The 24,507-nt window shown below is 47.9% G+C and overlaps 12 protein-coding genes across 12 annotated transcripts; 6 read left to right on the top strand and 6 right to left on the bottom strand.

Moving 5' to 3' along the window:
- Window positions 1-371: 371 nt before the first annotated feature.
- Window positions 372-1,308, bottom strand: BKA55DRAFT_621260 (Threonyl/alanyl tRNA synthetase). Its single transcript, XM_046196776.1, has one exon. The coding sequence runs from the start codon at window positions 1,262-1,264 to the stop codon at window positions 452-454; it is 813 nt and encodes a 270-aa protein (XP_046045922.1). The 5' UTR covers window positions 1,265-1,308; the 3' UTR covers window positions 372-451.
- An 819-nt stretch (window positions 1,309-2,127) lies between these two features.
- On the top strand, window positions 2,128-3,349 carry BKA55DRAFT_706620 (uncharacterized protein; the record flags this gene model as incomplete). Its single annotated transcript, XM_046200697.1, has 3 exons — window positions 2,128-2,385; window positions 2,582-2,869; window positions 2,932-3,349. The coding sequence occupies 3 exons, from the start codon at window positions 2,128-2,130 to the stop codon at window positions 3,304-3,306; spliced, it is 921 nt and encodes a 306-aa protein (XP_046045923.1). The 3' UTR covers window positions 3,307-3,349.
- A 66-nt stretch (window positions 3,350-3,415) lies between these two features.
- Window positions 3,416-6,570, top strand: BKA55DRAFT_650115 (cytochrome P450). Its single transcript, XM_046197285.1, has 7 exons — window positions 3,416-3,463; window positions 3,517-4,217; window positions 4,266-4,620; window positions 4,673-5,461; window positions 5,513-5,555; window positions 5,993-6,182; window positions 6,234-6,570. Exons 2-7 carry the CDS (start codon window positions 3,901-3,903, stop codon window positions 6,520-6,522), a joined length of 1,983 nt encoding a protein of 660 aa, XP_046045924.1. The 5' UTR covers window positions 3,416-3,463; window positions 3,517-3,900; the 3' UTR covers window positions 6,523-6,570.
- A 38-nt stretch (window positions 6,571-6,608) lies between these two features.
- On the bottom strand, window positions 6,609-7,474 carry BKA55DRAFT_741175 (Alpha/Beta hydrolase protein; the record flags this gene model as incomplete). The annotated part of the gene is made up of 1 exon (XM_046201464.1): window positions 6,609-7,474. The coding sequence occupies exon 1, from the start codon at window positions 7,434-7,436 to the stop codon at window positions 6,609-6,611; it is 828 nt and encodes a 275-aa protein (XP_046045925.1). The 5' UTR covers window positions 7,437-7,474.
- A 311-nt stretch (window positions 7,475-7,785) lies between these two features.
- BKA55DRAFT_519310 (uncharacterized protein) lies at window positions 7,786-8,332 on the bottom strand (the record flags this gene model as incomplete). Its single annotated transcript, XM_046188331.1, has 2 exons — window positions 7,786-7,980; window positions 8,033-8,332. 2 exons carry the CDS (start codon window positions 8,330-8,332, stop codon window positions 7,786-7,788), a joined length of 495 nt encoding a protein of 164 aa, XP_046045926.1.
- Window positions 8,333-9,452: 1,120 nt separating this feature from the next.
- BKA55DRAFT_577072 (uncharacterized protein) lies at window positions 9,453-9,673 on the bottom strand (the record flags this gene model as incomplete). Its single annotated transcript, XM_046193557.1, has 1 exon — window positions 9,453-9,673. A coding segment is annotated over one exon (176 nt), but the record flags the coding sequence as incomplete, so codon positions are not given.
- Window positions 9,453-11,933, top strand: BKA55DRAFT_741177 (uncharacterized protein; the record flags this gene model as incomplete). Its single annotated transcript, XM_046201465.1, has 6 exons — window positions 9,453-9,876; window positions 9,924-10,013; window positions 10,064-10,219; window positions 10,265-10,487; window positions 10,536-11,105; window positions 11,151-11,933. Exons 1-6 carry the CDS (start codon window positions 9,761-9,763, stop codon window positions 11,931-11,933), a joined length of 1,938 nt encoding a protein of 645 aa, XP_046045927.1. The 5' UTR covers window positions 9,453-9,760.
- A 143-nt stretch (window positions 11,934-12,076) lies between these two features.
- On the bottom strand, window positions 12,077-12,697 carry BKA55DRAFT_519892 (EthD domain-containing protein; the record flags this gene model as incomplete). The annotated part of the gene is made up of 2 exons (XM_046188373.1): window positions 12,077-12,394; window positions 12,473-12,697. The coding sequence occupies 2 exons, from the start codon at window positions 12,695-12,697 to the stop codon at window positions 12,077-12,079; spliced, it is 543 nt and encodes a 180-aa protein (XP_046045929.1).
- Window positions 12,698-13,705: 1,008 nt separating this feature from the next.
- Window positions 13,706-15,141, top strand: BKA55DRAFT_706638 (uncharacterized protein; the record flags this gene model as incomplete). Its single annotated transcript, XM_046200698.1, has 4 exons — window positions 13,706-13,910; window positions 14,116-14,189; window positions 14,237-14,616; window positions 14,656-15,141. 4 exons carry the CDS (start codon window positions 13,706-13,708, stop codon window positions 15,119-15,121), a joined length of 1,125 nt encoding a protein of 374 aa, XP_046045930.1. The 3' UTR covers window positions 15,122-15,141.
- A 3-nt stretch (window positions 15,142-15,144) lies between these two features.
- BKA55DRAFT_577074 (major facilitator superfamily domain-containing protein) lies at window positions 15,145-17,010 on the top strand. The gene is made up of 3 exons (XM_046193558.1): window positions 15,145-15,625; window positions 15,673-16,059; window positions 16,112-17,010. The coding sequence occupies exons 1-3, from the start codon at window positions 15,427-15,429 to the stop codon at window positions 16,903-16,905; spliced, it is 1,380 nt and encodes a 459-aa protein (XP_046045931.1). The 5' UTR covers window positions 15,145-15,426; the 3' UTR covers window positions 16,906-17,010.
- A 577-nt stretch (window positions 17,011-17,587) lies between these two features.
- BKA55DRAFT_542733 (NADP-dependent oxidoreductase domain-containing protein) lies at window positions 17,588-20,478 on the top strand (the record flags this gene model as incomplete). The annotated part of the gene is made up of 7 exons (XM_046190513.1): window positions 17,588-17,847; window positions 17,895-18,199; window positions 18,250-18,730; window positions 19,003-19,006; window positions 19,063-19,412; window positions 19,470-20,388; window positions 20,464-20,478. The coding sequence occupies 7 exons, from the start codon at window positions 17,588-17,590 to the stop codon at window positions 20,476-20,478; spliced, it is 2,334 nt and encodes a 777-aa protein (XP_046045932.1).
- A 432-nt stretch (window positions 20,479-20,910) lies between these two features.
- Window positions 20,911-24,364, bottom strand: BKA55DRAFT_519529 (uncharacterized protein; the record flags this gene model as incomplete). Its single annotated transcript, XM_046188350.1, has 7 exons — window positions 20,911-22,118; window positions 22,171-22,357; window positions 22,389-22,415; window positions 22,744-23,174; window positions 23,228-24,041; window positions 24,098-24,205; window positions 24,254-24,364. 7 exons carry the CDS (start codon window positions 24,362-24,364, stop codon window positions 20,911-20,913), a joined length of 2,886 nt encoding a protein of 961 aa, XP_046045933.1.
- Window positions 24,365-24,507: the final 143 nt, after the last annotated feature.

Genomic DNA, 24,507 nt, shown 5'->3' on the forward strand with positions numbered 1-24,507 from the left:
GGTCCCATGTGACGATACATCTGACGGTGGGGGAATTGCCAAGCATGATAGGTACACTTGTGAGGAAATACTTGTTCGATAACTGTGAGATCTGAATTGACTTGCGACAGCGCTCTCACATTGGAGGAATCAGCTTTTGCGTGGGATTGCACATTTCTTCTTTGCATTAGCATCATTGCACTAGTAGTGGGGGGTAGTAATATTAAATAACTTGGCGAAAGCCACTGTAGCATCGAGCCACTTCTCATTTCAGATGGCGTCAAATGATCTGGAGATTAGGTTGTTGCCGTTGGCTCAAGGGGATTCGGACAGAATAAGCTTATTCATATGGGAAAACACCCCTTGGTGTCTTGCTACGAAGATGTGAGCTTGGGGAACAGTAGCAAATGTATGGTCTATTTATAGCAGTTGTCTCAACAAGCTGAGTCTATGATGTCTATATTTTACAGCCTCACTTCACCAAATAGCTAACCTTTGACTTCCCCTTACTCCTCGCAATCTTCTTAACCGTCGTCTCACCACATAGGTCCGTGGTATCTACATGCGTTCCACCACATGGATAAACCTCCGCTCCAACAATCCTCACGACACGAAACTTGGTCTCACCAGGTCCCAAAAAGCTTGCATCTGGGGTAAGGTGTTCAAGGCCATTCTTACGAAACTCATCAGCGTCCCACCAGTCAATTTCAACTGGCATCTTGGCTGCTAAGAATTCATCGACTTTCTTTTGAATAGGTTCTTTGTACTTTCCGTCGATGAGGCCTTGAAATTCGCATGACGCTGAGTCGGGGAAGTGAGACGCTTTCAACTCTTCGAAACCTTCGACTTTGTCTTTGAGGAGATGGTTGACTGCTGAACCGAGGACGTGACCAGCCGTGTGATATCGCGAGTAGAGAAGACGTTTTTCGACGTCGATTTCTTGCGTGACTTTGTGTCCTTCTGTGAACTTCTTGTCTGGGTCGAATCTTCCGAAATGTAAGACCTGGCCATCGCGAACTGCATCCATACGAGCGGATGCAACAGTGAAAGAAACCCCAGCCTCGTCCGTTATCTTGCCAACATCTGAAGGCTGACCTCCTCCTTGTGGATGAAAGATTGTCTCTTCTGTAACAACTGCGTAGTCTTCATCGGTGCCTTGCTTAAATAGCTCACGATTCTCATCCTCTAAGCTGCTGAAAGGTCGGATCGCCGTGACCAGTGTTTGAAGAGAGTAGAGCTTTGCATTGCGCTGGAAGGCGAGCACAGTTCGTGCTGCTGATGCCATTTTTGTTGTTGTAAGAAAGAATTAATGATGAGAGAGGTGGAAATATGCGAAGGTGAAGAGGAAATAACTGATGAATCAACGAATGAGAGAGGCGAGCACTAAAGCGAACGGGGTTTAGTGCTTAGATTTCAATGAATCACAGGGCGCGCCTTTGCAGCTTATCACTTATCTAATTGTTAGTGCAAGACGGCCTAACCTAGAGAAGAAGGTATTTGTTGTTATCCTCACTTTTGGAAACAAAGAGTAGCAAATAGAATGAATGATTATAAAACCTGGTTAACATATGACTATGGTTAACACAGATATGCTTTTAAAAGCTCCACGAGGTCATCCTTTAGTGTCACGCCTTGCCCTTTGTTTACGAACATTGTGATGTTGGCCATATTGGTATTGAGATCAAGAGGGGCAATCAAATCAACTCGACTTGTCGCGCAAGATGCCACTTTACTCGGAGATGAAACTTAAGCTCACCAAAAGCCATTTCCGTTTCTACAGCTGAGCTTCTGCCGCTCTAAGCCAAGCCGTCGCTGAGCTTTGGGCTGAGAGTTGTTTCAATACGCGCCCGCATCTTGCCTGCAAAGGGGCGTTCTTCCAGCTGACGGGTTTGGTGCCCCAAAAACAAGCAAGACGTCGTAATTCCTTCAAACCTCACATTATCAATCTCGATCACCGTCGTTTACTTTCCTTCCTGATTCCTTTCACCCGGCCCCGCCGATCACCATCATGATTCGCAACACCACCAACCCACGATGCTGAAACCGGAAGAGAGGTTCTTCGCTCCAAGCGCTAATATTTACCCTGGGGCCGGCCCAAGTACTTAGCACATTATGGATTGATACCAACGTCGCCTTATTTCTGTCACCATGGACGAGGAGCTCGAATCAGAAGACCCAGCAATTGAGTACCTCCAAAAACACATCGATAATCTCGTACCAGATGTCTTCAAGATTCGGGTTTCACCGCAAGGTGTCTTAACCTCAAATTCCACTGATCAAAAAGACGATAATACCTTATGTCCATACCGCCCTCCTCTCGAAGCAACCGAGCGTCCGGACGGAATCGAAGTGATCCCAAGGTCAGATCTGGAAGAGCTTGACCGACTAGGCTCACTGGTGGATCTTGTGAGATGCCTAGGATTCCCCAGATCTTGACAAGACGGTAAGCACCTCCCAGAGACTGGCATGGCTTTGTAGGACCTAGCTAGTCATAGCTCGTTTTCAAGTATTAATTTCTCTACCAACGCCTATCTTTTGTGTGGCATGAGATGAATCTATGGATTCGCTTGCCCAACATCCACACATTGTGAGCTTCGACAAGATCATTGTGGATGAGCTTGAGGGACGATGCGTTGGGTTTACAACCGAATATATTCCTGGAGGAACACTTGAGGAGAAAAAATCTCGGACTTTTAAGCTTAAGTGGCTCACTCAATTGATTACCGTTATCGATGAGCTTAACTTGAATCTTGGGATTGCCCACCAAGATGTCGCTCCCCGAAACCTCCTTATAAACGAGGCAACAGATTCCATAATGATATTTGACTTTAACTTTTCGATTCGGAGTGAAGAGCCTAGCTATAGTGAGGCGCGAAATGATATTAAGGGAGTCTTTTCACCATCTATGAGATCATCACTCGCGACGAAACACTGCGTGCCGTTTGGCACGAGGAACAACACGTCCTGGAAATAGAACAGAAGGATTGGGCCCAGCACCCAGATGTCCAACTTGACCGCCCGGTCTCAGAATTTCGCGAGGTCCTCAGAGAGTGGTCTAAAAAGCGTCATGCAGGCAAACAGATCACTGCCTACAAAAACGCGCCTAATTTCATCGATTGGCCAGATACTCCTGAACTACCATCTTTCGAAGTGGTCATATACTACGGGGGTAAGCCTACCACGGAGCTTCAAGTGCGATGGAGTACAGAGAGGAAGATGAGGTTAGAACAAAGCAAGACAGTTCTAAACTGGCAACGCCCTCCGCAGAGCAAGCTTAAACCTGGGGATAGAATTCTGGAGACTGGCGAGTTTATCACGCGGGCCTGATGTTTTGTGTTGATGTACTTAGAGCTAGCGCGGAACGGCCCATGGACAATGTAGATTGACTGTCAAGTGTCCTAAAATGGGTGGCAATTTCACTACATATACCTACTTGGGCTTGGTCCCTACCTATTAACATTCGCTGCCTCTCCTCGGATAGAATCTGAGGATGATTTAGATTCGTCGTGATTTCGAATTGAAGGCATATCAACTGACCTCTCACTGTATTCGACTAGCTGTGTGATGGACGCAATGGTGGAAGAGGTGCCTGGAGAGGTCCATCGGCCCGCGGCAGCATGGGTCCCAACTGACAGAGGGGGGAAGCTTACCAAAATATACCGAATCATCTCCGTAGCCTGAACTCTCAGTCAAAAGAATTAAAAGAGTCAAATCGGAACGTTACCGATTTTTTGGTGATGATATTCGGAAATTACCCCGCATGGAAACTTCCGATGCCTTGGTAAATGCCGTCGACCTTGCGAAACCATCAAGCATGTTTCAGGCGGGGTAGAATGTTGTTAAAAGCAATGGATTGACCACTGATTGCGAATCAATTACTATGAATCAGATACGAGTCCCGCCTTCTGGTAAACTTACAAAATGATTTTGGATATTTTCCTTCAGCACCCATGGGCGTATTTAACAGCTGCGCTGGTGGGACTACTCATGACAAAGCTCCTTGTCAATAAATACGGCAATGGGTTGAACGGAATCCCCGGGCCAGCTTTGGCCTCTTTCACTGATCTCTGGCGCTTTCTCGATGTGTATCGAAGACGACCAGAGGTGACGCATATTGCTCTACATGAAAAGCACGGCAGCGTCGTGAGACTCGGACCCAACACGGTATCGATCTCAGATCCAGCTGCTATACAGAAGATCTACGCTCACAACTCGGGGTACACCAAGTCTGATTTCTAGTACGTCAAGGCAGTGATGAAAGAATTGTTCAGGCTGACAAGTTGTAGCCCGGTTCAGCAGACCATTAACAAGAGTGGCAAGAGACTCATCACCCTCTTCACCTCACAAGATGAAAAGTTCCACTCGCAGCTTCGACGTTCTGTCTCTAATGCTTATGCCATGAGCACTCTCGTCCAATTCGAACCCTTCGTTGACTCTACTACCACCGAGTTCTTCAAACAACTTGACCAGCGATATGCCAACCAGAACGACATCCTTGACTTTGGAACATGGCTGCAGTACTATGCCTTCGACGTCATTGGCGAGTTGACGTACTCGAAGAGACTGGGCTTCGTGGATCATGGCAAAGATGTGGATAATATCATCGGAAATCTTGAATGGTTGCTCAACTATGCTGCGCCAGTATGTATAACCATAGCTCTTGATTGTGTCTACTAACCTGACCGTCATTTAGGTCGGACAACTGCCAATCCTCGATAGCTTACTCCTTAAAAACCCATTGAGACTGCAGCTTACAAAATGGGGCTTCACAAACTCATCATCACCCGTCGCCATATTCGCGCGCAACCGAATGCTCGCGCGTGTCGACCCTGAGAAGCTAGGCGATATGAAATTTGACCAAGACAACGGCCGTCGAGACTTTCTCTCACGATTCCTCGAAGCCAACCAAAAAGACCCAGAGTTCATGACCAATGATCGAGTGCTTGCTCTGACCGTGGCAAATATGTTTGCAGGCTCTGATACAACAGCGATTACTTTCCGAGCCATCTTTTACTACCTCATGAAGAACCCAGCTGATATGAAGACTTTAATGGCTGAGCTCGCTGAAGAAGAAAAAGCTGGCCGGTTCACCCGTGAAGATGGTCTCCTAAGCTGGAGTGAAGTCCGAGATCTTCCTTTCCTTAACGCCGTGGTCAAAGAAGCTCTTCGGTGCCATCCTGCCGCAGGTCTCATGCTAGAACGCATTGTCCCACCGCGAGGTCTTGAAGTTGACGGCCATCATATTCCAGGCGGCACAATCGTTGGAGTCAACGCTTGGGTTCTGCACCGGAACAAGGATATCTTCGGTCATGATGCTGATCGCTGGAGACCTTCGAGATGGATTGAAGCTTCGACTGAACAAAAGAGGCGGATGGAGAACTACATGTTTGCCTTTGGTGCGGGTTCGAGGACTTGCATTGGGAAGAATATTAGCTTGTTGGAGATGTATAAGATGGTACCGGCTCTTTTGAGGCGATACGAGGTAAGTCACAATATCGAGTTGAGGTGTACTTTGCTGACTGTATTGCTCTAGCTTGAGTTCCCTTCGGCGGACAACACATGGCATTTGAACAATGGTAAGCTTCTTCCGGCACACCCTTTTTTTATATTTTTTTTTATACCTATGCAGAATAAACCTTGTGAAGTCCATTCTTGATACTGACTTGAATCCAGCATGGTTCGTGAAACAGAGCAACTTTAATGTCCGGCTTAGGCGGAAGCACAAAGTATCTTTTCTTGAAGATGACGAGAGGCAACATTGAACTGATTGAGGCAATGAGAACAAGCTCTGATATGGTATCTTTCCATAAAAATTTAATTATACATGAGACCAAAGCTTTGGACGTTGCGCAGTAATTGCATCCAATGTGAATCACCGAGGCCATCTTGAGCCGGAGCATTCATTCCGGTACAAGATAAGATAAGAAATGCTGACTTGAACGTCTCCGATTCGCTTCCCATCTCCACGGTTCTCCGCGTTGCCTCACGCAATGAGTACGTACTGCGCCGACAGCGATGCCACCATCACAGAGTCGCCCTGGGCGAGTTGATACCGACGTTTTACTCGCCATCAAACCCGAGCACTTGGCAAATATCATCAGCCGAGAAAAGAACCATGAGTATCGTAAGTATCGTCTCAAAGACGGTGTCTCTCGCCTTTGGCTTTACGAAACTGGCAGTGGAGGCGGCCGCTCATCAATCACGTATGTCGAGCATTTCAACACAGCAACACACCATAGCTAACTATTTCATAGACACATCGCAGTAATCCCACCAAATACCCGCCATGAACCAGGTTCTGTGCCGAATGAGCCTTTTGGTATTGGCAATGAAGACTTCAACGCGGGACTCAAGGAGTCCAAGTACGGATATCCTATACTGGAGCTCTACGAACTGGCAAACCCGGTTACTCTCAACGAAATGAAGACACGATGGGGCATGGGTGGTGCACCTATGGGATGGCAGTACGTGGCATCAAATTTATGGGAGGACAGATGGGGCGAGGATGAGGAGAGACGTGAGACGGTGAAGAAATTGTTTTAGACCATACCCTGGGTTGCTTGGCGTGTGGTGTTAATACCATGAAGATCAATGATTTGCTTTATTCTCTCTAAATTGTTAAAAACTCTTCATTCTATCAAATTGTGCTGCTTCAGCCATGCTTCGCACATAACCGGCCACTTTGATACAGGCAGCTCCTTCGGACTATCCAACGCAAATCCGTGAGGCGCGTCGGCAAAGATATGCAACTCAACCGGTGCCCCAGCCTTTGTAAATCCCTCTGCTAAGCGATATGCGTTGACAACAGGTACAACTGGATCATTGTTGGAGTAAACGATGAAAACGGGTGGCGCAGGAGATCGGAGCTGAACGTCTGGTTGAATAACATCGTAGAGTTCTTGTTTTTCTTTTGGTGGAAGAGGAGGTTTATTATCAATGATTGTACGACCAGCTGCATTCGTCGAGATAGGTCCGTAACCCAGTATGGCGAACTCGATCTGAGGTATTTCGGGATCTGGTGACGTCCAGACTTGAGGGTAGTCCGCCAGGAGAGCAGCGCCGAGATGACCGCCAGACGAAAGACCGCAGATGCTGATCCCCTTCGGTGCAAGGCCACTCTCGGACATGATCTTCAGAGCTCTCCTTCCATCATCCAACGGCGCTTGGGCACCCGTCTCGCTATTTGGGAAGCGATGCACCAAGACGAACGCGTAGAAGCCAAGACTGTTGAGCCATTTTGCGACGGCGACGCCTTCACGGCCGACCATGAGTTGAACATAGCCTCCGCCACCGAGTATGAGAATACCGCGGCCATTTGGTTTTGAAGGACGGTAGCCGAACAGGAATGGGCGATTTACTTTGGTCACGACTGCGTTGTCGCCGGGGGTGTCGAGTTCGAATGCTCCATCGAGAGAGTCATTGCCCCATAAAGGCCAAGATTGATTCGAGTCGAGCATGATGATTAAATGAAAGGGATTGAGATTTACTGATGCTGCGAGACGTCAAGACAAAATGTAACGAGCGCGTGGGGTTGTGAGGGGAATTAGCGAACGCTGGCTCGCGAGAACATCAGCCCGAGATGCCGAACATTGGGGGGTTGGTGTTTCAGACGATACGGTCCTCTCCACATGGCAATTCCAGATACACTCAGCATATGACATACTTGTATCACCTTTCGAGAGATTCTTCACAATCCTTTGACTTTGTTTCCTCGGTCTGAATATGTTTGGATTACTTGATACACTTTGTAGGCCTGCCTATTATAATACTGACACCAATTTCCTCCACCAGCATTGCTCAATCCTCTTAGCTTGTAGTCGCATCAAAAGCAAGGAAAGTCGAAGCTTTCCCAGCTTCATCCTTATCCTGAGAAATGTTGTTCTGCAATTTCTTGTTCTCCTCCGCCAGTTTATCAGCGACATCCTGACCCTGCGCTTGTTGAGCCTCCAGCTTGAGAATAGTAGCAGTCAACTTCAAGACCTTGTTCTTGATCTTTCCGCGCTGGAAGATAGTTAGCATTGTTTCTTTGTTGACATTCGATGGAAATGCTTACCTGAAGAGCATCGGCTGCTTCGCCGGAAGCTGCGTCGATAGCAGGGTTGAAAGCCTCATCCTCAGCATCATTCGCAATCTGGTTGACACTGTTGAGGAAGTCCAAGTCGGACTTCTCAACCGTTGATAGGTCAGTTGGCAGACCGCCAAGCTTTTGAAGAGCTTCTTGCTGGGCGTTGCCTGCGGTGCCGCCACTGATGGAAAGATCGTCGTAGGTTGTCTGGCTGAAGACAGCGCGTTTGCTGATGGGGCTGGCGATAGCAGTGGCGGCGAAGCCAAGAAGGAATGAGGTGAACTTCATGTTTGCGTTTGAGATATGATGCACGGAAGACGGAAGTTGAATGAGATGGAGGGTGTGGGTGCAGTGTAGTGAAGAGAACAGACCAGCTGTAAGAAGTGAAGTGAATTGAGTTTGTGATATCGAGACTGAAGTTGGAATAAGTGGCAGTGTTGTCGAGTCTTTGTATGCGACATAAACACCGTAGAAGAGGTTCCCATTGGCGCTAAACAATAGCCCAGCGAACATGAGACGTTTCTCACTGAGCATCTTGACGCTTCATCTTCAGGATGAACCTATTCTGGGGTGTAAGCGCCGCAGTAAAACAGTGTATCCTCGTTGGTGATCATACTCGCGCTGCCGAGGAGTAGAATTGAAGACCGGATGAGCGGTGATCCGAAAGTACCCCAGCTTGTATTTGCTATAGTTCATCGGTTGGCGGAAACGTCAAATGTCAGATCTGGGCCAATGTCGCAATTGAACCTTGGCGTTGCTCCATTTTCGTAGGGAGGCGAGGGGTATCGCTAAGTGTCGCGCATGGTTTCATCGTGCCTCAGATCTCAATTGAGACAGCCCACTGCCTCAGGTTTGCTCCGTGAGTTCATCCCAAGTCGCAAAATAGTTTTAAGTCTAAAGAATACTATAAACAAATCTCTATTACGGTGCGCCGGGCCTTCCGGATTAATTCATTCACTCAAGGTTTGATGCCTGAAGCTACCTTTGCAGGTGCATACGATAACTCTACCGGTAGCCATGCAAATTCGGAACAACATGTGCAAGGTCGAGCCTTAATCTTTTAAGATACTCTATTGAAGATGCGTGTTCTGGTAATAGTGATAAGAGGGACGAACGTGTTGGTGCGCCGTTTACCGCTGGCTGCTGACGGAACCTGAAGGACGCATGTTCTGTCACAAAACGATGAAAAGGGATATTCAGAATAATAAGAGACTTGCGATAGTGAAATATGAAGAAAGTCCTTTTCACTAAAAATGTGGTATGAACTGTCGGAGCTTTCAGCATCAGCACGGGTTTGTGATCGGAGTTGCGGATGACTTTTACACAAAAATCCGATGACGCGTGGCTCGGGCTGACGCTCAATCAGCGCAACGCATCCTTCCACTCCACTCCATCCATGCAAGACGTACAAACAAGCTTAAAAGGTTGTACGATAACTTTATCGGATTAATTCTCATTGGATAGCACGAGTGTCATCCCGATGATCGTCATTTTGAGGCTGTGATTCACTCAATCTGCAGCCATCATCGCTATGGTGATGATGAATATGCTGCGTTGACGGAAGCCAAGATCCGCTTCGTCCGCAGGCTTTGACGTGATGTTGAAGGATCATGATTAATAAATGCATGCTATGCAATATGAGTATAAATACTTGAAGATCCCAGAGCTTGAAGGCATATGCAAACCAGAAGACGATAACATTAATAAACCGACACCATGAAACTTATATCCTTGAGCCTTCTTGCTGGTCTGGCAGCCGCGATCCCAACCAACCGTGCAGATCAATATGAGTATATCGTCATTGGATCAGGGCCTGGTGGAGGAACTTTGGCGTGAGTACCTGTTCTCCGATGCAGACCCTTGCTGACAATTCGTCTAGTGCAAACCTCGCGCGTGCCGGCCACTCTGTCTTCTTGATAGAGGCTGGTGGCGATCAAGGCAACACGCCATTACAGCGAATCCCCGCCATGTAAGTGTATCAAGGCTTTCTCGATGGCGACACGTTCTCATAACCTCCAGGGCGGATCAAGTCGCTGAGCATCCCAGCATGTCCTGGTCCTTCTATGTGAACCACTACCAAAACGAAACTCAAGCCCGAAGAGACTCCAAGTATGCGTACAGATTATCCAACGGCACTTTGTGGTCTGGTATTGATCCTCCCGGGGATGCCGAGCCGTAAGAATTTCCTCTGCTTTTCAAGTGCCTGATCTAACTTGATAGACTCGGTGTACTATACCCTCGAGGCGCGACGCTTGGTGGTTCTGCTCAGCTTAATGCCATGAACTTCGCCCTGCCACCTGACAACGATTGGGATGCTATAGCTGAACTTACAGGCGACAAGTCGTGGAGATCCGACAAGATGAGGGAGCTGTTTATCGATATTGAGAATTGCACTTATGCTCCCGAGGGGACTCCTGGACACGGCTTTGACGGGTTCATCCAGGTATGTACTCGGATTCAAGGGCCTGGAATCCACTGACAAGCCTCACAGAGCAACCGAAACAACATCTCCTACATCACCGATCGTCATGGCGTCGTACAATCTTTGAAGCGTGCATTCGAGCAAACCGAGGGCATTCAAGTCGACGATGCCGCTGAAGTTGGCAGGCTAATGCAACGAGACATCAACCGACTGGATAAAGATCGGTATTCGCCTGGCATCTACCAAATTCCTCTTCACGTAGACAGCCTCCGACAACGAAACGGTGCGTGGCGATATCTACACGAGACAATGATTGCCAAGACAGCAAATGGCTCTGCTCGGTATCCTCTGACTGTCAGCACTCATTCGCTTGCTACCCGCGTGCTGTTCAAAGAAGGTCAGAACGGGAAGCCACAGGCATTTGGTGTAGAGTATCTCAAGGGTGAAGGGCTTTACTCAGCTGACAAACGCTACGATGAGTCTGACACTGGTCGCTTGATCAACGTAACTGCATCAAGAGAAGTGATTGTGGCTGGTGGAGCGTTCAACACGCCCCAGATACTCAAGCTCAGTGGTATTGGTCCTCGCGAGGAACTGGAGAAGTTAGACATTCCGGTTATTGTGGATCTCCCTGTAGTGGTAAGTCTTCAGCTGAGGGCACAAGAACACAACTGATAAGGACAGGGCAAGTATCTACAGGACAACTATGAAGGTGGAGTAACCGTCGAAGCCTCTATACCCTGGGAGAACAATCCCTTTGAGAATTGTCCCTTCACACTCGAAGCAAACGACACTTGTTACAAAGAATGGAATCAGTCTCATACCGGAGCTTACGGCGAAGGCGCAGCACCGATTTCACTTCTCTACAGATCCAGCGTCAGCGAGACAAACGACACAGACTTGTACCTCTTCGGAGCCGCAGGAACCGTATTTCGCGGATATTTCCCAGGCTACTCTGCATGGCAAGCCCCTCCAACCTCATGGTTCTGGTCCATTGTCAAAATGCAGCCAGGTAACCAGGCCGGAACTATTACTCTCCGCTCTAAAGACCCACGAGAAGCACCTGAGATAAACTTCAACTATTTCACTGAGAAGGGAGACAGAGACCTTCAGGCTATCCAAGAAGGAGTTGAGCATACCATGCGTATCTTCAACGCTACTGGTGAACCTTATGCTCCATTCAAGGTCGTTGAGCCTCGGCCTTGCGTGAGTATTCGACAAGGTATCATGGATGATGCTTTCAGTCATCATGCGACTTCTTCGTGTCGAATGGGCCCTGCAGGTGATAAGAACTACTGCGTTGATTCGGAATTCAAGGTCAATGGGGTTGATGGACTTCGAGTCGTGGATGCCTCGATCTTCCCACGTACACCGGGAGGATTCCCTGCTGCGCCGACGTTTATGATAAGCCAGAAGGCCTCTGGGGCGATTTTGAGAAGTATCAGAGGAGAGTATGATGTTGAGTGATTGAAGTGTGAGTGTTTAGTTAAAGGATACAAATCTTTTCTGCCATACATCTCTCAAGAGGTGACTGATTAGCGAGAGTCAAGACTCTTCATCTATATTGCTCAGAATAGAGTTTACCTCACCATACAGTCCTCTTTCACTGATCAATATTTCTTGAACATCTTCTGGTACTTTGAAAGTATCTTGTTATCCCCCTTCCAAACACTCTTCGCATCATCCACTGCATCGATATGCTCGCCGATGTAGGTAGCCACCATGCCATTTCCATGAGCTGACTTGTCAATGAAGACATGCTCATCTGGTTCAACGACTTTGACGTAGTAAGGATGAGAGAGCATATCAGTCAAGACATCAGATGACTCGTAAAGGAACATGGCAATCCCATCAAAGTCCACTAGCTCATTAGATACTGGTTCAGTTGCGCCAGCATTGGTAGGGACGATCTTTCCTGCGACTCGGACCTAAGACAAGGAAAGGAGCGGTCAGTTTATATCAGTGATGGGAAGAAATCATGGAGGTGCAATGGCTTAATGACTTACCTGTTGGTATCGAGCGATACCAAAGTGGGTTGCCAGAGGGATCACCTTCGGAGCATGTTGGGTATCCCAATACTGCCGGAATTCGTCGAGGGTCATGTTGGGATGACGCTTAACATAGGTGACCATCTGTAATAGACCCGTGTTTGATGGGGGGCCTTTAGCTGACGCGAACGCATTACCGGAAAGGGCCGAAGCGAGAAATAACAAAGAGGCGAGTTGGTTCATGTTGATTACGTTGGTCAGTAGTGATAAAGGTGAGAGAATGAAAATGAAGGATACTACAACAATACACTCCTAAGGATTTCGGCGATATTTATTAACGAGAGAAACGAAGAGAAAACAGTCAAAAAATGTGACAAGAGAGCCGGGTTGCATTAGATCTGTCCGAGTCTTGGCATTTGGTGTTCGATTCCTACGACCAACAAGATCTAGACGCAACTACCGACAAGCAATTGGCCAGGATGCTCAGTTCAAGCACATCCCTGCATAATCAAGGATTTATGGCCCCTGTATAGACTTCTATTGACATTTTGAAGCGTCAAATATGTCTCACCCAAGTGGTTGACCTGCTCTTGTAAAAGCCAACAGCAATCATCCATTCCGCTGAAGAGTTCTCTTCCGCATTCCTGCATCCAACATTGGCTCAACAACGACCAACCAGCGCGGAATAAACCAACTGTAAATCCTGTGAACTCCTTCAGTGGTCAAATGGATCTGTTGGGGTCGATCGAGTCCCCTTGCCAAGGCATGGCTGGCCCGACTAGCCAATGGGAGCCACTCCCGGCTCCTATTGACACCCATTTTGGGACATATCACCTGGACAAACACTTGAGACATACGAGTGATTACGGTTGCACTGTTGCAGTTATCACCAACGACCGCGACGATCTCCGATGGTACTAGTACGTAAATCGGATGCTTTTGGGTCAAGATACGAAAGACTTCCAATTCATCCACCTCCCTGCCCCGTTAGTAGAGGTTGGAAGCAGAAACGACTGCACTATGTCCAGTAGTGACAAGATCTGTTGGTTCTGCAAGCCTCGTAACTTGCAACTGTTTGCCCACAGTGGCGTTTATTGCACACTAGCTTAGCAAACTGGTCCGATAACCTTGGTGAAGATTTCGGCTCTCCAGGTGAATAGCAATGAACCAACACAAAGCGCATGGATCAAATTGTAACCTCTACAAATAATACCAACATAATGCCGCAAATATGGATAAATCATATCTGACATGTCTTCTTATCCAGTCACCAACGGTGTGACCACGTTTCTGCCGCCGCCGGAAAGATACGTCGTTGACTTTGACAATCCTCAACAGCAGGATGCACTCAAACATTTCCTCATCTTCGGCATTCTTGGGTCTTTGGCCATTTTGTGTCTTTTCCAGCGATTATATGTAAAGTATTACATAACGCGAGGTTTGAAGATAGACAATGGTATGTCATAGCTCAATTGAGAGACCTGGAGCTGACTTGACATGTAGTTTTGATCACACTGGCATGGGTAAGGTATCAGGCGAATAAAGGCTCAGTTTACGCAAGACTGACATGGTGATCTCAAGGTCTTCTCCCTTGTCATGCAATCGACTCAAATATGTGAGTACATCCTATCATTGACCCAGTCCTGTACCAATTCTTCAAGGGTCAATATCCATCGGAGGCCTATGCCATCATGCATGGGAAATGCCCATTGACGTCTTCGAAAAGCACATGCTCGTACGATCCCCACTTCCATGCCATGATACTCTTCTTACACCTCATAGAGTTCTTATATCGCCGGTCCAGCCTTCATCATATGCAACGGTCTCACGAAAAGCTCTCTCTTAACATTCTACCTTCAAGTATCTCCGCAGAAATGGTTCAGAAGAGCAATCTTTATGACAATCGCCTTCGTTGTTCTCTACACTATCATCATCGCCAGCCTGCTACTCTTCGGATGCCAACCGAGACAAACAGCATGGGACCCCTACCTGTTCGCAACTGGGAAGTGTATTGACCATGCTGTCATGTATATCATCATAGCGATCGTCAACATTATATCGGACATCATCCTTTTCGTTATTCCCATGCCAACGATCATCCGTTTGAAGATGCCGTTGGGACAGAAGATTGGCTTGGGAATTATGCTCGGCATTGCAACGATGTAAGTTGAGCGACGAACAACAACATCGGTAACTGACAGAGACAGAACGGTCACGACGTCTATCATCCGCATGTTCTACCTACCCTCCCTCTTGGGAGCATTAGATATTCCATGGATCGCAGCACCAGCTAACGTCTGGTCATTCGTGGAAGTCAACCTTTTCATTATATGCGGCTGCATGCCAACCTTTCGTAAGTTCTTCAAACGCTTCGCGCCCAGATGGATGGACTCTTCAAGCAACGCGGACTGCCCCAAGCCCCCTTCAAGCGGTTCGCTGCATAAAGTGAATAGGAAGAAGCATACAGGGTACACACAGTTCGATACAAATTGCTCTTTGGAACTTGCGACCTACCCCGATACCGTGGGCCGAACAACGCAAGTTACGACCGGAAGTATTTGCAGTGGAGTGATGGGGAACACGCTGGATAATGCGAGCGAAGAGGCGATACTACAGCACAGCAAGATTGTGTGCACAAAAACATACAATGTATCACATAGCGTGTAGAAAGAAGCAATCAATACGACATACCTATCTCAGCGTCATTTTCACAAGCAAGATACCGCATAAGTTATGCAGTGCTCTCAGTCCGCAACGTTGCTGTGGCGTTGGTCGTGTTGCACAAACTCCTAAAACAGTGAGCAAACACGTCGATCACTTAACCGATCCCGATCGGTTACGTCAATGCCACTGTCAAAGCAAGGGCGCATTCTGAGCTTATATCCGTCCAAAAGCCAACCTTTCATCCCCAAACACCGACTAACCACAATTGTTCATTCTAATCTCCTTATTGCCTAACAACCCCAATTGTGATGATGTCGTCTTCCTCGGAGACCGCTTATGCCATGGAGTCGTTGCAGGAACAGCGGTGCGGAACTGATAGCCCGCCTGACACTGAACGTCAAGAAAATGTTTCTCAGTCGCCGACAGATTCACTACCGCCTACTGATCGCGGAAAAGACGCATATCTAGCTTTGATGTGCTGTACAATGGCGCAGCTGCCAATCTGGGGTACCCAACCTCCTCACCCATCACGCTTCAACTCTAACGAACGACAGGCTACTCAGTCTCCTTCGGCATCTTCCAAGAATACTACAGCCGACCAGGAAGTCCTATCAGCACAGCATCATCGGGCACAATCGCCACCATCGGAGCATTACAGCAAGGTGTAATGTATCTCATGATGCCGTTTGCCTTCCTCATCCTCACACGGTATCCGCGACTGCGTCACCTTTGCGGGCCGCTTGGTCTTGCTGTGACGGTCGCTAGTCTCACTGCGTCTGCGTTTGTGAACACTATTGCGGGACTTATTGCTACACAGGGGGCGATGTACTCTATTGGCTGTGGGCTTTTGTTTTGTCCGATTTCGCATTATATGAATGAGTGGTTTGTTGAGAGGAAGGGGATGGCGTTGGGGGTTATGTGGGCTGGCAAGTCGGCGACAGGTATAATACTTCAGCCTTGGCACCGATATCGTATGCTGACCTTTCGGAATAGGGATTGCAATGCCATTTGTCTTTGACGCTCTTCTTCGCCGAATCGGTCTCAAGGCTACTCTCTTAGCCTGGGCTGGTGCATCAGCTGCGATGACTCTCCCAACACTCGTGTTCATCAAACCACGAATCCCACTGCACACTCAGGTTCAGGTCCAACCGCTATCCTTCCGTTTCCTCCGCCATACATCTTTCTGGATGATGCAAGCTGGAGTGATCATACAATCACTTGGATATCTCATGCCGAGCACATACCTGGCTAGCTACGCATCGACAATTGGTCTGCCTAGTATCACCGGTCCTATCTTACTCGCGTTGTTCTCTGTAGCTTCCGTCCCCGGAGGTATTGTGCACGGCATGCTCGGAGACAAATTCTCAGCAACAAGAGCAGTAACAATCGCATCAATAGGAAGTGCCCTGCCAATTTGGCTTCTATGGGGTTTGTCGCTTGACCTTGCAAACTTGGTAGTGTTTGTCATTGTCTACGGTTTCTTCGCAGGCGGCTTTAGCTCAACGTGGTCCAACATGTCAACCGACATCCAAAAAGACGATTCTGCCGCTGATTCAGCTCTCATTTTCGGTATGCTCATGGGCGGACGAGGTATCGGCTTTGTCACCGCTGGGCCACTGAGCGGCGCACTGCTACAAGCAAAAGCACACCTGTCCAACGAGGCACTCGGTTACGCGACGCAGTATGGACCCATGATCATCTGTACTGGTGTCACTGCTGTGTTTGGTGCTTGGGCGCCTATGTGGAAGGGCATGCGAGTTGCTTTAGGAACATGCAAAGGTCGCTGAGGTTTCACAGGCAATGTTTCATCCACGTTTGGAATGATGAGCTTGTGCGGGGCGATGAAGATAACTGGGTCAACAGCGTACCTCGGTCAATAAAAAACATCCATCACCTTGATTGATAACAAGGTTCCTCTCAATGAGGGGAAAACGTGGCCTTAGCCGGACTTAGGCTCGGCTTTAGTGTAATCGTTTTCACCTTGATGCCATAAGCAATTCGGTAAATGAACCGGTAAAGAAGTCAGTGTAAGCACTTAAAAAGAACCCGATGACACTAATTGAAATAGGCAACTGAAAAGAATGCGTGTATGTAGTGCTAAACCCCAAACTCCATTATCTCCTGTGCAGTAGGCGTCATTGAAGCTCGGAAGTGACTGTTCACCGACCTATGCCCCGCTATCTTGAATTATTAATACTAACGCCCCAATGACAAGACGTTGACCTGTTTGAGGCTGGGGATAGTCCCTACCATTGGGTCCTCTGATTGGCTTGGGAATGAGAGCTGCTACGCTAAACTGTCGTCAGTTGTTTGCGTGGAGCCATCATCGTTGTATCAACCATCTCAATACCCCTCATTTCGCTTGGACCATCCAGAATGACATCAACTCCATTTATATAAGAAAAACGCCCCTCCTTCTATCTTCAAACTTTCATCTCCATCCCTTATTCTTCAAACTCAATCGCCAAAATGCCTGTTGAAACTGCCTACGACCCCAAGGACATGCTGTTCCGCCACCTGGGACCTACTGGTCTCAAGGTCAGTGTCTTCAGTCTTGGTGGCTGGTTGACATACGGCGGTACGCAAAAGGGCGATATCGTGAAGCAGATTCTTCAAAAGGCTTGGGATCACGGTGTTAACACTTTTGATACCGCCGAGGTCTACGCCAATGGTGAATCTGAGGTTGAGATGGGTCGTGCTCTCAAGGAGCTCGGCTGGCCTCGTGATGAGTAAATATCTCCAAACGCAAAATTAGGATTAATACTGACTTGCTTAGATACGTTCTCACCACAAAGGTCTTCTTCGGTACTGGCCGCAAGGAGCCCAACACTCGAGGTCTCAGCCGCAAGCACGTCGTCGAGGGTCTCAAGAGCTCTCTCAAGCGTCTTGAGCAGCCTTATGTCGATGTTGTCTTTGCTCACCGTCCCGATTACGCTACTCCCATGAAGGAGATTGTTGAGGGATTTACTCAGGTCATCCGCAACTTGAACCTTGCTTACTACTGGGGTACTTCTGAGTGGACCGCTGCTCAGATTACCGAGGCTACTCACATTGCTGAGCGCTACAACCTCATTGCTCCCGGTAAGTTTCACCATGGCTGGAGGTTGTGACAGATACTGATGGTGGTATAGTCGTTGAGCAGCCTCAGTACAACGCCTTTCACCGTGAGCGCTTTGAGGTCGAGTACGCTCCCCTATTCAAACAATTCGAGTACGGCACTACAATCTGGTCCCCCCTCGCCTCCGGCCTCTTGACCGGCAAGTACAACAACGGAATTCCCGAGGACTCACGATTCGCTACCAACAAGGCCTTCTTCGAGAACACAGTCAACGAGCTTCAAACCGAAGCCGGCAAGGCCAAGATCGAAAAGGTCAAGAAGCTCACCGAAGTAGCTGAGCGTCTCGGCGGAAACGTCGCCCAGCTGTCTCTTGCTTGGGCTCTCAAGAACCCTAATGTCAGCACTGTCATTCTTGGTGCGACAAAGGTTGAGCAGCTTGAGGATAACTTCAAGGCGCTTGAGATTTACAAGAAGATCGATGATAAGGTTTTGGAGGAGATTGAGACGATTCTTGATAACAAGCCTAAGCCTGCTCCTACTTTTAACCGTGAGAGGTAAAGAAAAGTTTTGGTATGGTCTAGATATGAATAATACATCAATAATGACTGAATATGAGAATTGAGCTTGTCGCGATGAGTGACGTGATTGATGAGATTGTTTAATCTTTGGTGCCACAATAACTCTTATGGTTCGTGACTGATTGGACAGGGCCAGTTTCATGGCATGCACTACGCGTGGGGTCGCCTCGCGTGACCTTCACTTCTAACGACCAAATCGCGAAAATGTTTGATCGACTACCCCAGGAGTTATTGAACTTCATAATTAGTGAGGTGAGATGGGGCTTTACTATTCTTGTTGCGCAGGCTCTTATGATTGATCATTCTAGATATCTACCAAAGACGCCAAGAATCTTTCTCAGGCGTCAAAACACTTCCATTCTGCTACTCTTCAGACCCTCTGGAAATCTGTAGTTATACCGGCATGGAGTGAGAACGACATTTATGGCATCAAAATCGACGATTTCCCAGTCGACAGGCTAGTCTTTACGAAATCTATTGATCTACGATTCATAAGTGAGAACGATACAAGAGCTTGTCCGCATAACCGAAGACTGCAGACCTATCGAGAGGCAGACGATGAGAATATTGTCGCCAAACTAGCATCCTTTGAGAACTTCAAGGGAAAGATTCTCCCACTTCTCGAGAAATGTGACAAAGAACAATTGGAATCGTTCAGGTTTGTCAATTGCCCGCAGCAAACCTGAGAAGAAAGGCTGACGGAAATAAAAACAAGTTGGGATCTAGGAACATGTATACCAGCTCCCATCTTGGGAAGCAATGGCATCGTCGCCCGTCAACAGTCTACGATCAGTTCTTTGAAGCTTACAACCCATCCCTTTTGCACACGCTATAACTCCCGCGAACGTAAGATCGACTTGTCCGCCTTTCATCATCTTCTGAATCTCAGTTGGAGAGGGCCAACCTCGGATAACCTCAAAGTATTCGCCCTTGCACTTAGAAACAACAAATCGTACCTTCAGGCCTTAGAGCTGGACCTCATCGACTGGCCGCATATACGAAAGGCACTAGGTTACCGGAACGATGAGGAGAGAGTACACAGATTGAGAGCAAGAGACTATGTAGCGAAAATGGTTCTTGGTCTGGACAAGCGCTCTCCTCGCATCACATTTCCCAATTTACATACTCTAGTTCTAAGCCACGTTCCTCTGACCGACACTCTAGTTCAAGCTATCGACTTCGAGATTCTCAGATCTCTAACGATCCGGGCATGCCCGCAGTGGTACGATTTCGTGCTAGCAATGGCACAGCACAGAATCCCAGTGAAACTAAAGAAGCTCGAGCTTCAGGAATCATGGCCCAAAAATGATGCAGCAACCTACGATCTTGAAGACGGGGACCCAATTGAGATTCTATTAGACTCTTTCCAAGGTTTAGAAGAGTTCTATCTTGATCAGACCGGTATGATGCTCTCAAAGTACACATGGGACAATGTTTGCCATCATAGCTCTACGTTAAAGAGATTTGTAAACCATTCAAGGTTCTATGATGACGAATTGGAGGACTGGACGGATTTGCCGGATATGATGATTATTGAGCGTGATAAGAAAAGGTTCTGGGACGATCCAACTTCATCTCCTCTTTATCACCTGGATCTCGATTTCATTGGGCTGTCTTGTGAGCCTATCAACTTGGTAAGAATCAGGCGCTACTAATTTCACCTACTGACTTTGGAACTTTTAGCTGGATGTGTTGAATCCATTTTCTAGAAAAGATTGTCTTAAAGTCGTTCACGTTCGTCAATCGCGTAAGAATATAGAGTTTACCTCTCAGTCATGGGGGATTATGGTGATTATAGACGATGAACCCGTCGATGATACTCCGGCAGTTGATGAAGGAGAAAACCCCAGCAATGAGTATCTGGAACCTATGTTCTGGGCATTTGTTGAGTGGGCGTTTTCTTACAAGGGTATCAAGTCCCTGGAGTATATCGTGTTTGGAGACTATGGCCGTCCTGAAAGAACGAGCAGGGGAAATCTGCTTATATGTCGAGAAGGATATGGATCTGAAGACTTTCATATCATCAGGGAGACATGTCCGGCACCCGAGTGGGATCATGTCAAGAAGGAGTATGGGGATGCAATGAGATGCTGTCCCTCAGGTCCATTGTTTTAGGTGCCGAAGGACCATGCGCAATAAACACCAGTTAGCTCAAGTTAAAGCATATTTAACAAAATACCCGTCGCAACATTCGAAATATTCCCAACCACGTCCCAGAAATTCGTATTACTCGTGTTCCTCGTCTGCTCCAACTCCCTAATCCTCGCCTCCATCCTCCTCTTCTCCAACCCATGCGCCACAGCCTGCGCCGTACTCGCATCCCTAATCTGCTGATTCAGCCTCTCAACCTCCCCCCTCCACCTCCCCGCCTCATCCACAGCACCCCTCTGCCTCTCCTCAATCTTCCTAATAGTCTCATCATACTCCTCTCTATCCTCTGTGCGCGCTTGCTCCATCTTTAGCTTTAGCGCGCTGACCATGCGGTTCGATTCTGCCATAGCAGCTTGAAATCGCTCGTTGGCATCTGCGCGCTCGGTACTTAGTCGGGTTTCCAGGTCTTGGATCTTGGCTTCTCTTGCCTTGCGTTCGCGCTCTAGACGGACGAGTTGGTCATTGAAGGCTTGTTCCATGCGGCGTTGCTGTTCGCGGCGATCGGCGTGGAGAGCTGCTTGCTCGCTTTCGAGACGGCGCATGAATTGCTGCTTTTCTTGCTCAAGCTTGTCGAGCATTTTCTCGAGTTGGACGTCGCGGTCTTTGATGGCTTGTTCTTTCTCTTCGCGGATAGTGTTGAGCTTGGCTTGGTGCTCTTCTCGTAGCTTGTTAAGTTCCTCGTTGAGAGCTTCGCCTGCTGTTGTTTGGTCGACTCCAAGGCCTTGCTCTACAATCTCCTCTTGGATTTGTAGAGTGACTGCTGGGAGATCAACTAGCTCATTAACGATTTCAAGAGCCGACTCTCTAGTGTTCTGGAATCGTCGAATTCTCGAGCCCTTGTTGCTCATATATCCCCACCACTCAGGAGTTGAGATAAGTTCATGCTCTCTAGCTGTTCCCTTTGACTCATCTTGCAGCTCATCCCAAAAGGTAGTTGCAAGGATGACATTCTCAAAAGCACCATCACCACAAAGATTGCGGAACATGGTGAGGTTTCGCATGATGGCGTTGGTCATCCTCTCATCTTTGATGCGGTGCAGGTAAATGATTCCACTGAGCTTGACATTGTTCATGTACGAGGAGCTGAGAGCTTGAGCGATATCAGCAAGAATGTCGGCATCTCCCCGGTACGTGTCGTCAAAGCCGGGCGTGTCGAAAAAGACAAATTGCTGGCCTCGAATGAGACATTCGTAGGCTTCAGTCTTCTGTGTGCCTGTAAAATGTTAGTGCTCGTTCAACATCAAGGAGGCTGGGGGCTTACTTACAAGATCCAAGTGAATGCCCGACTTGCGGCCCATCTTCATCGTCTCTCCCAGTCAAGAGCCGAAGGAAATTACTCTTTCCTGAGCCAGTTACTCCCATCACAGCAATCAATAATACTTGCGGAGGGCTTTCGGACTCATCGCTCACCGAGGTGTCTGTCCCCACCGACGGAGCGTCTGGCAGAGAAGACTGGGCAACTTTGGTCATGGTGGAGACTAACAGGGTTCTCAGTGCATGTGATACACTGCTTTACAGCTTGAAAGTCTAGACTTAATAACAAGAGAATGTCTCTTGATAAATACAACAAGGCAGACTAGACGCAATCACTTTATGCCGACATATCCGGCACTGCAACACCCAAAATCAAGCTTAACATCGCATGAGGGGCATTTCACACTCTATTCATCCACAATAAGCACTAACCTTACAAAACGACCGTTCTATTTCAACCTCCGCGCTACTGCAAACGACAACGAAACCTGCATTTCAAGCTGAACACCCAAAAAGTGATATAAATCACTAGTCCGCGCCACCATCCACTAATACCCTGCATCCTCCCAGTTAGACACCCAAACCTGCGCAGGCGACCAGACAATCCCTCTCCCGCGATTCTCAGATTCTACTGGCTCCGACACGATGCGTGGGCGCACTACCACACAAATCGGGCGACCGTCGAGCCGCTTATCACCTTTCAGAAGACCGACTGTTGGATGCGCCTCCATGTCCCCAAACATGCTCTGGAACCGATGGAGGGTGGCATCACCTAGCGCTTCGATTCTGATATTGGTTCTTAGCTTCCAGAGTCTCAGCGCAAGGCTGCATGTGGTCTCGAAAAGCTTGGTCAGCTGCGTGAGGCTTTCTCTGTCGAGGGGCTCCATGAGGGGTTCGTAGGTCCTTGCGAAGATCTCGGCACATGTTTGTAGTGCTTGCTTGTGCGGGGGAAATGCTTGCTCGAGATATTGGCAAGTCTGGATTCTCCACGTCACTGTGGCTTCTACGCTGACGCCTGGAGATTGTGTTAGTTTGCCTTGTTGCCTGGGGATTGTGAAGTGTACAAACCTCCTTGCAGGGCTGTTTTAAACATGCAGTGTTGGCATAGAAAGAATGGATCTCCGAGAAAGGTCTGCACGAGTCTCTTTGTTAGTGCAGCCTGTAGCAATATTGCTGTGGCTGTTCTGTGCGTCATGTCGAATCGTAGATGCTCCGCGCAATCTAGGTCATTGATGATACCTTCACTGAGCAGAAGATTTCGCGTCTCTTCGACGTTTTCGATGCGTGGCAAGCGATTGTCCATACACCACTCAGAGCACTTCTCGAACAGATCCTGCAGTTCGGTTCGAACCTGATCATCTGGAAAGTCGCTGGAAACATGACCTGCCAGTAGTGATATAGCCCTCGAGTGCGCCTCCGTTACAACGTCCTCTTGGTTCTTGATATCTTGGCTCAGAGCCTTGTTCACATCTCTTTCCTCCTTAAGCTCAGACTCAAGGTCTTGCTTTGTCCGTTTGAGTTTCCGATAATCATCTGCCAGGCGATCATAAGCAGCTTTCGCTTTCCTGATTTCCTCTCCTCGTCCGCGCAAGAGTTCATTGGATCTTTCTTCCCAATCCGCCCATCGCTTGATGAGACGATTTTTGTTATCAAGATCCTTGGTTTGTAAATTAAACTCGATTGCCAAATCGTTAAGACTTGTGCTCAGAGAGGCTTTCTCAGTTTGTAATTGAGTCACTTCCTTTTGAAGTTTCTTTTCTCTTGAGGTTTCTGATTTATGGCTGGGCTTCTTCTCATTTACCTTCTCAGTAATTGTAGAAGACTCTGGAGAACCAAATGGGTTCAAGGACTGGGTGATACGCCCAATCATTCCAGGGTTTTGCTTGATAATCTCTCAGTCTGTGTCTAGGATGAAGAACATATCACTTGTAAGCTTACTTTCGGGTGATGATTCGATGTTTTCATGGTCTCAACGACGTCAGACATGGTGGAGTCTGCTGGGTGATCATGTTTCGGCCTCTTGTCATCGGTCTTGGAGTATCTTGGCTGTTGCAAGCTTAGTAAGAGCAACACATTGGGTTCAAAACTGAATACCTCCTCATAAGGTCCCTCATCCTCACTTTTGGGTTGGAGCTGGTCGCTGATGTCCTTCAGAGCAACACCAGGACCGTGCTCTCCAGATCTTCGCTCAGATTCTCCGCCCATAGTGATGCTGTCAAAACGCGTTATTGATCGAATGGCGTGACGATATAATCGTCTCCGACTCAATCAACAAAAGCACTATTTATAAACCGCAATGGATGTTCCCCCGCAGAAATCAACAGTTCGACTTCCCTCCCCCTCCATTA

This window comes from Fusarium redolens (genome assembly GCF_020744475.1).
Source record: "Fusarium redolens strain MPI-CAGE-AT-0023 chromosome Unknown BKA55scaffold_14, whole genome shotgun sequence".
In the NCBI taxonomy this organism is placed as follows: domain Eukaryota; kingdom Fungi; phylum Ascomycota; class Sordariomycetes; order Hypocreales; family Nectriaceae; genus Fusarium; species Fusarium redolens.

Bases quoted from the DNA above. Each gene is read 5' to 3' on its own strand.
- BKA55DRAFT_577074 (XM_046193558.1), top strand. From the start codon at position 15,427: ATGATGTCGTCTTCCTCGGAGACCGCTTATGCCATGGAGTCGTTGCAG. The intron at 15,626-15,672 runs GTACCCAACCTC...AACGAACGACAG, and splicing joins GGCGCAGCTGCCAATCTGGG to GCTACTCAGTCTCCTTCGGC. The intron at 16,060-16,111 runs GTATAATACTTC...CTTTCGGAATAG, and splicing joins GGCTGGCAAGTCGGCGACAG to GGATTGCAATGCCATTTGTC.
- BKA55DRAFT_650115 (XM_046197285.1), top strand. From the start codon at position 3,901: ATGATTTTGGATATTTTCCTTCAGCACCCATGGGCGTATTTAACAGCT. The intron at 5,462-5,512 runs GTAAGTCACAAT...GTATTGCTCTAG, and splicing joins CTCTTTTGAGGCGATACGAG to CTTGAGTTCCCTTCGGCGGA. The intron at 6,183-6,233 runs GTATGTCGAGCA...ACTATTTCATAG, and splicing joins GGCGGCCGCTCATCAATCAC to ACACATCGCAGTAATCCCAC.
- BKA55DRAFT_621260 (XM_046196776.1), bottom strand. From the start codon at position 1,264: ATGGCATCAGCAGCACGAACTGTGCTCGCCTTCCAGCGCAATGCAAAG.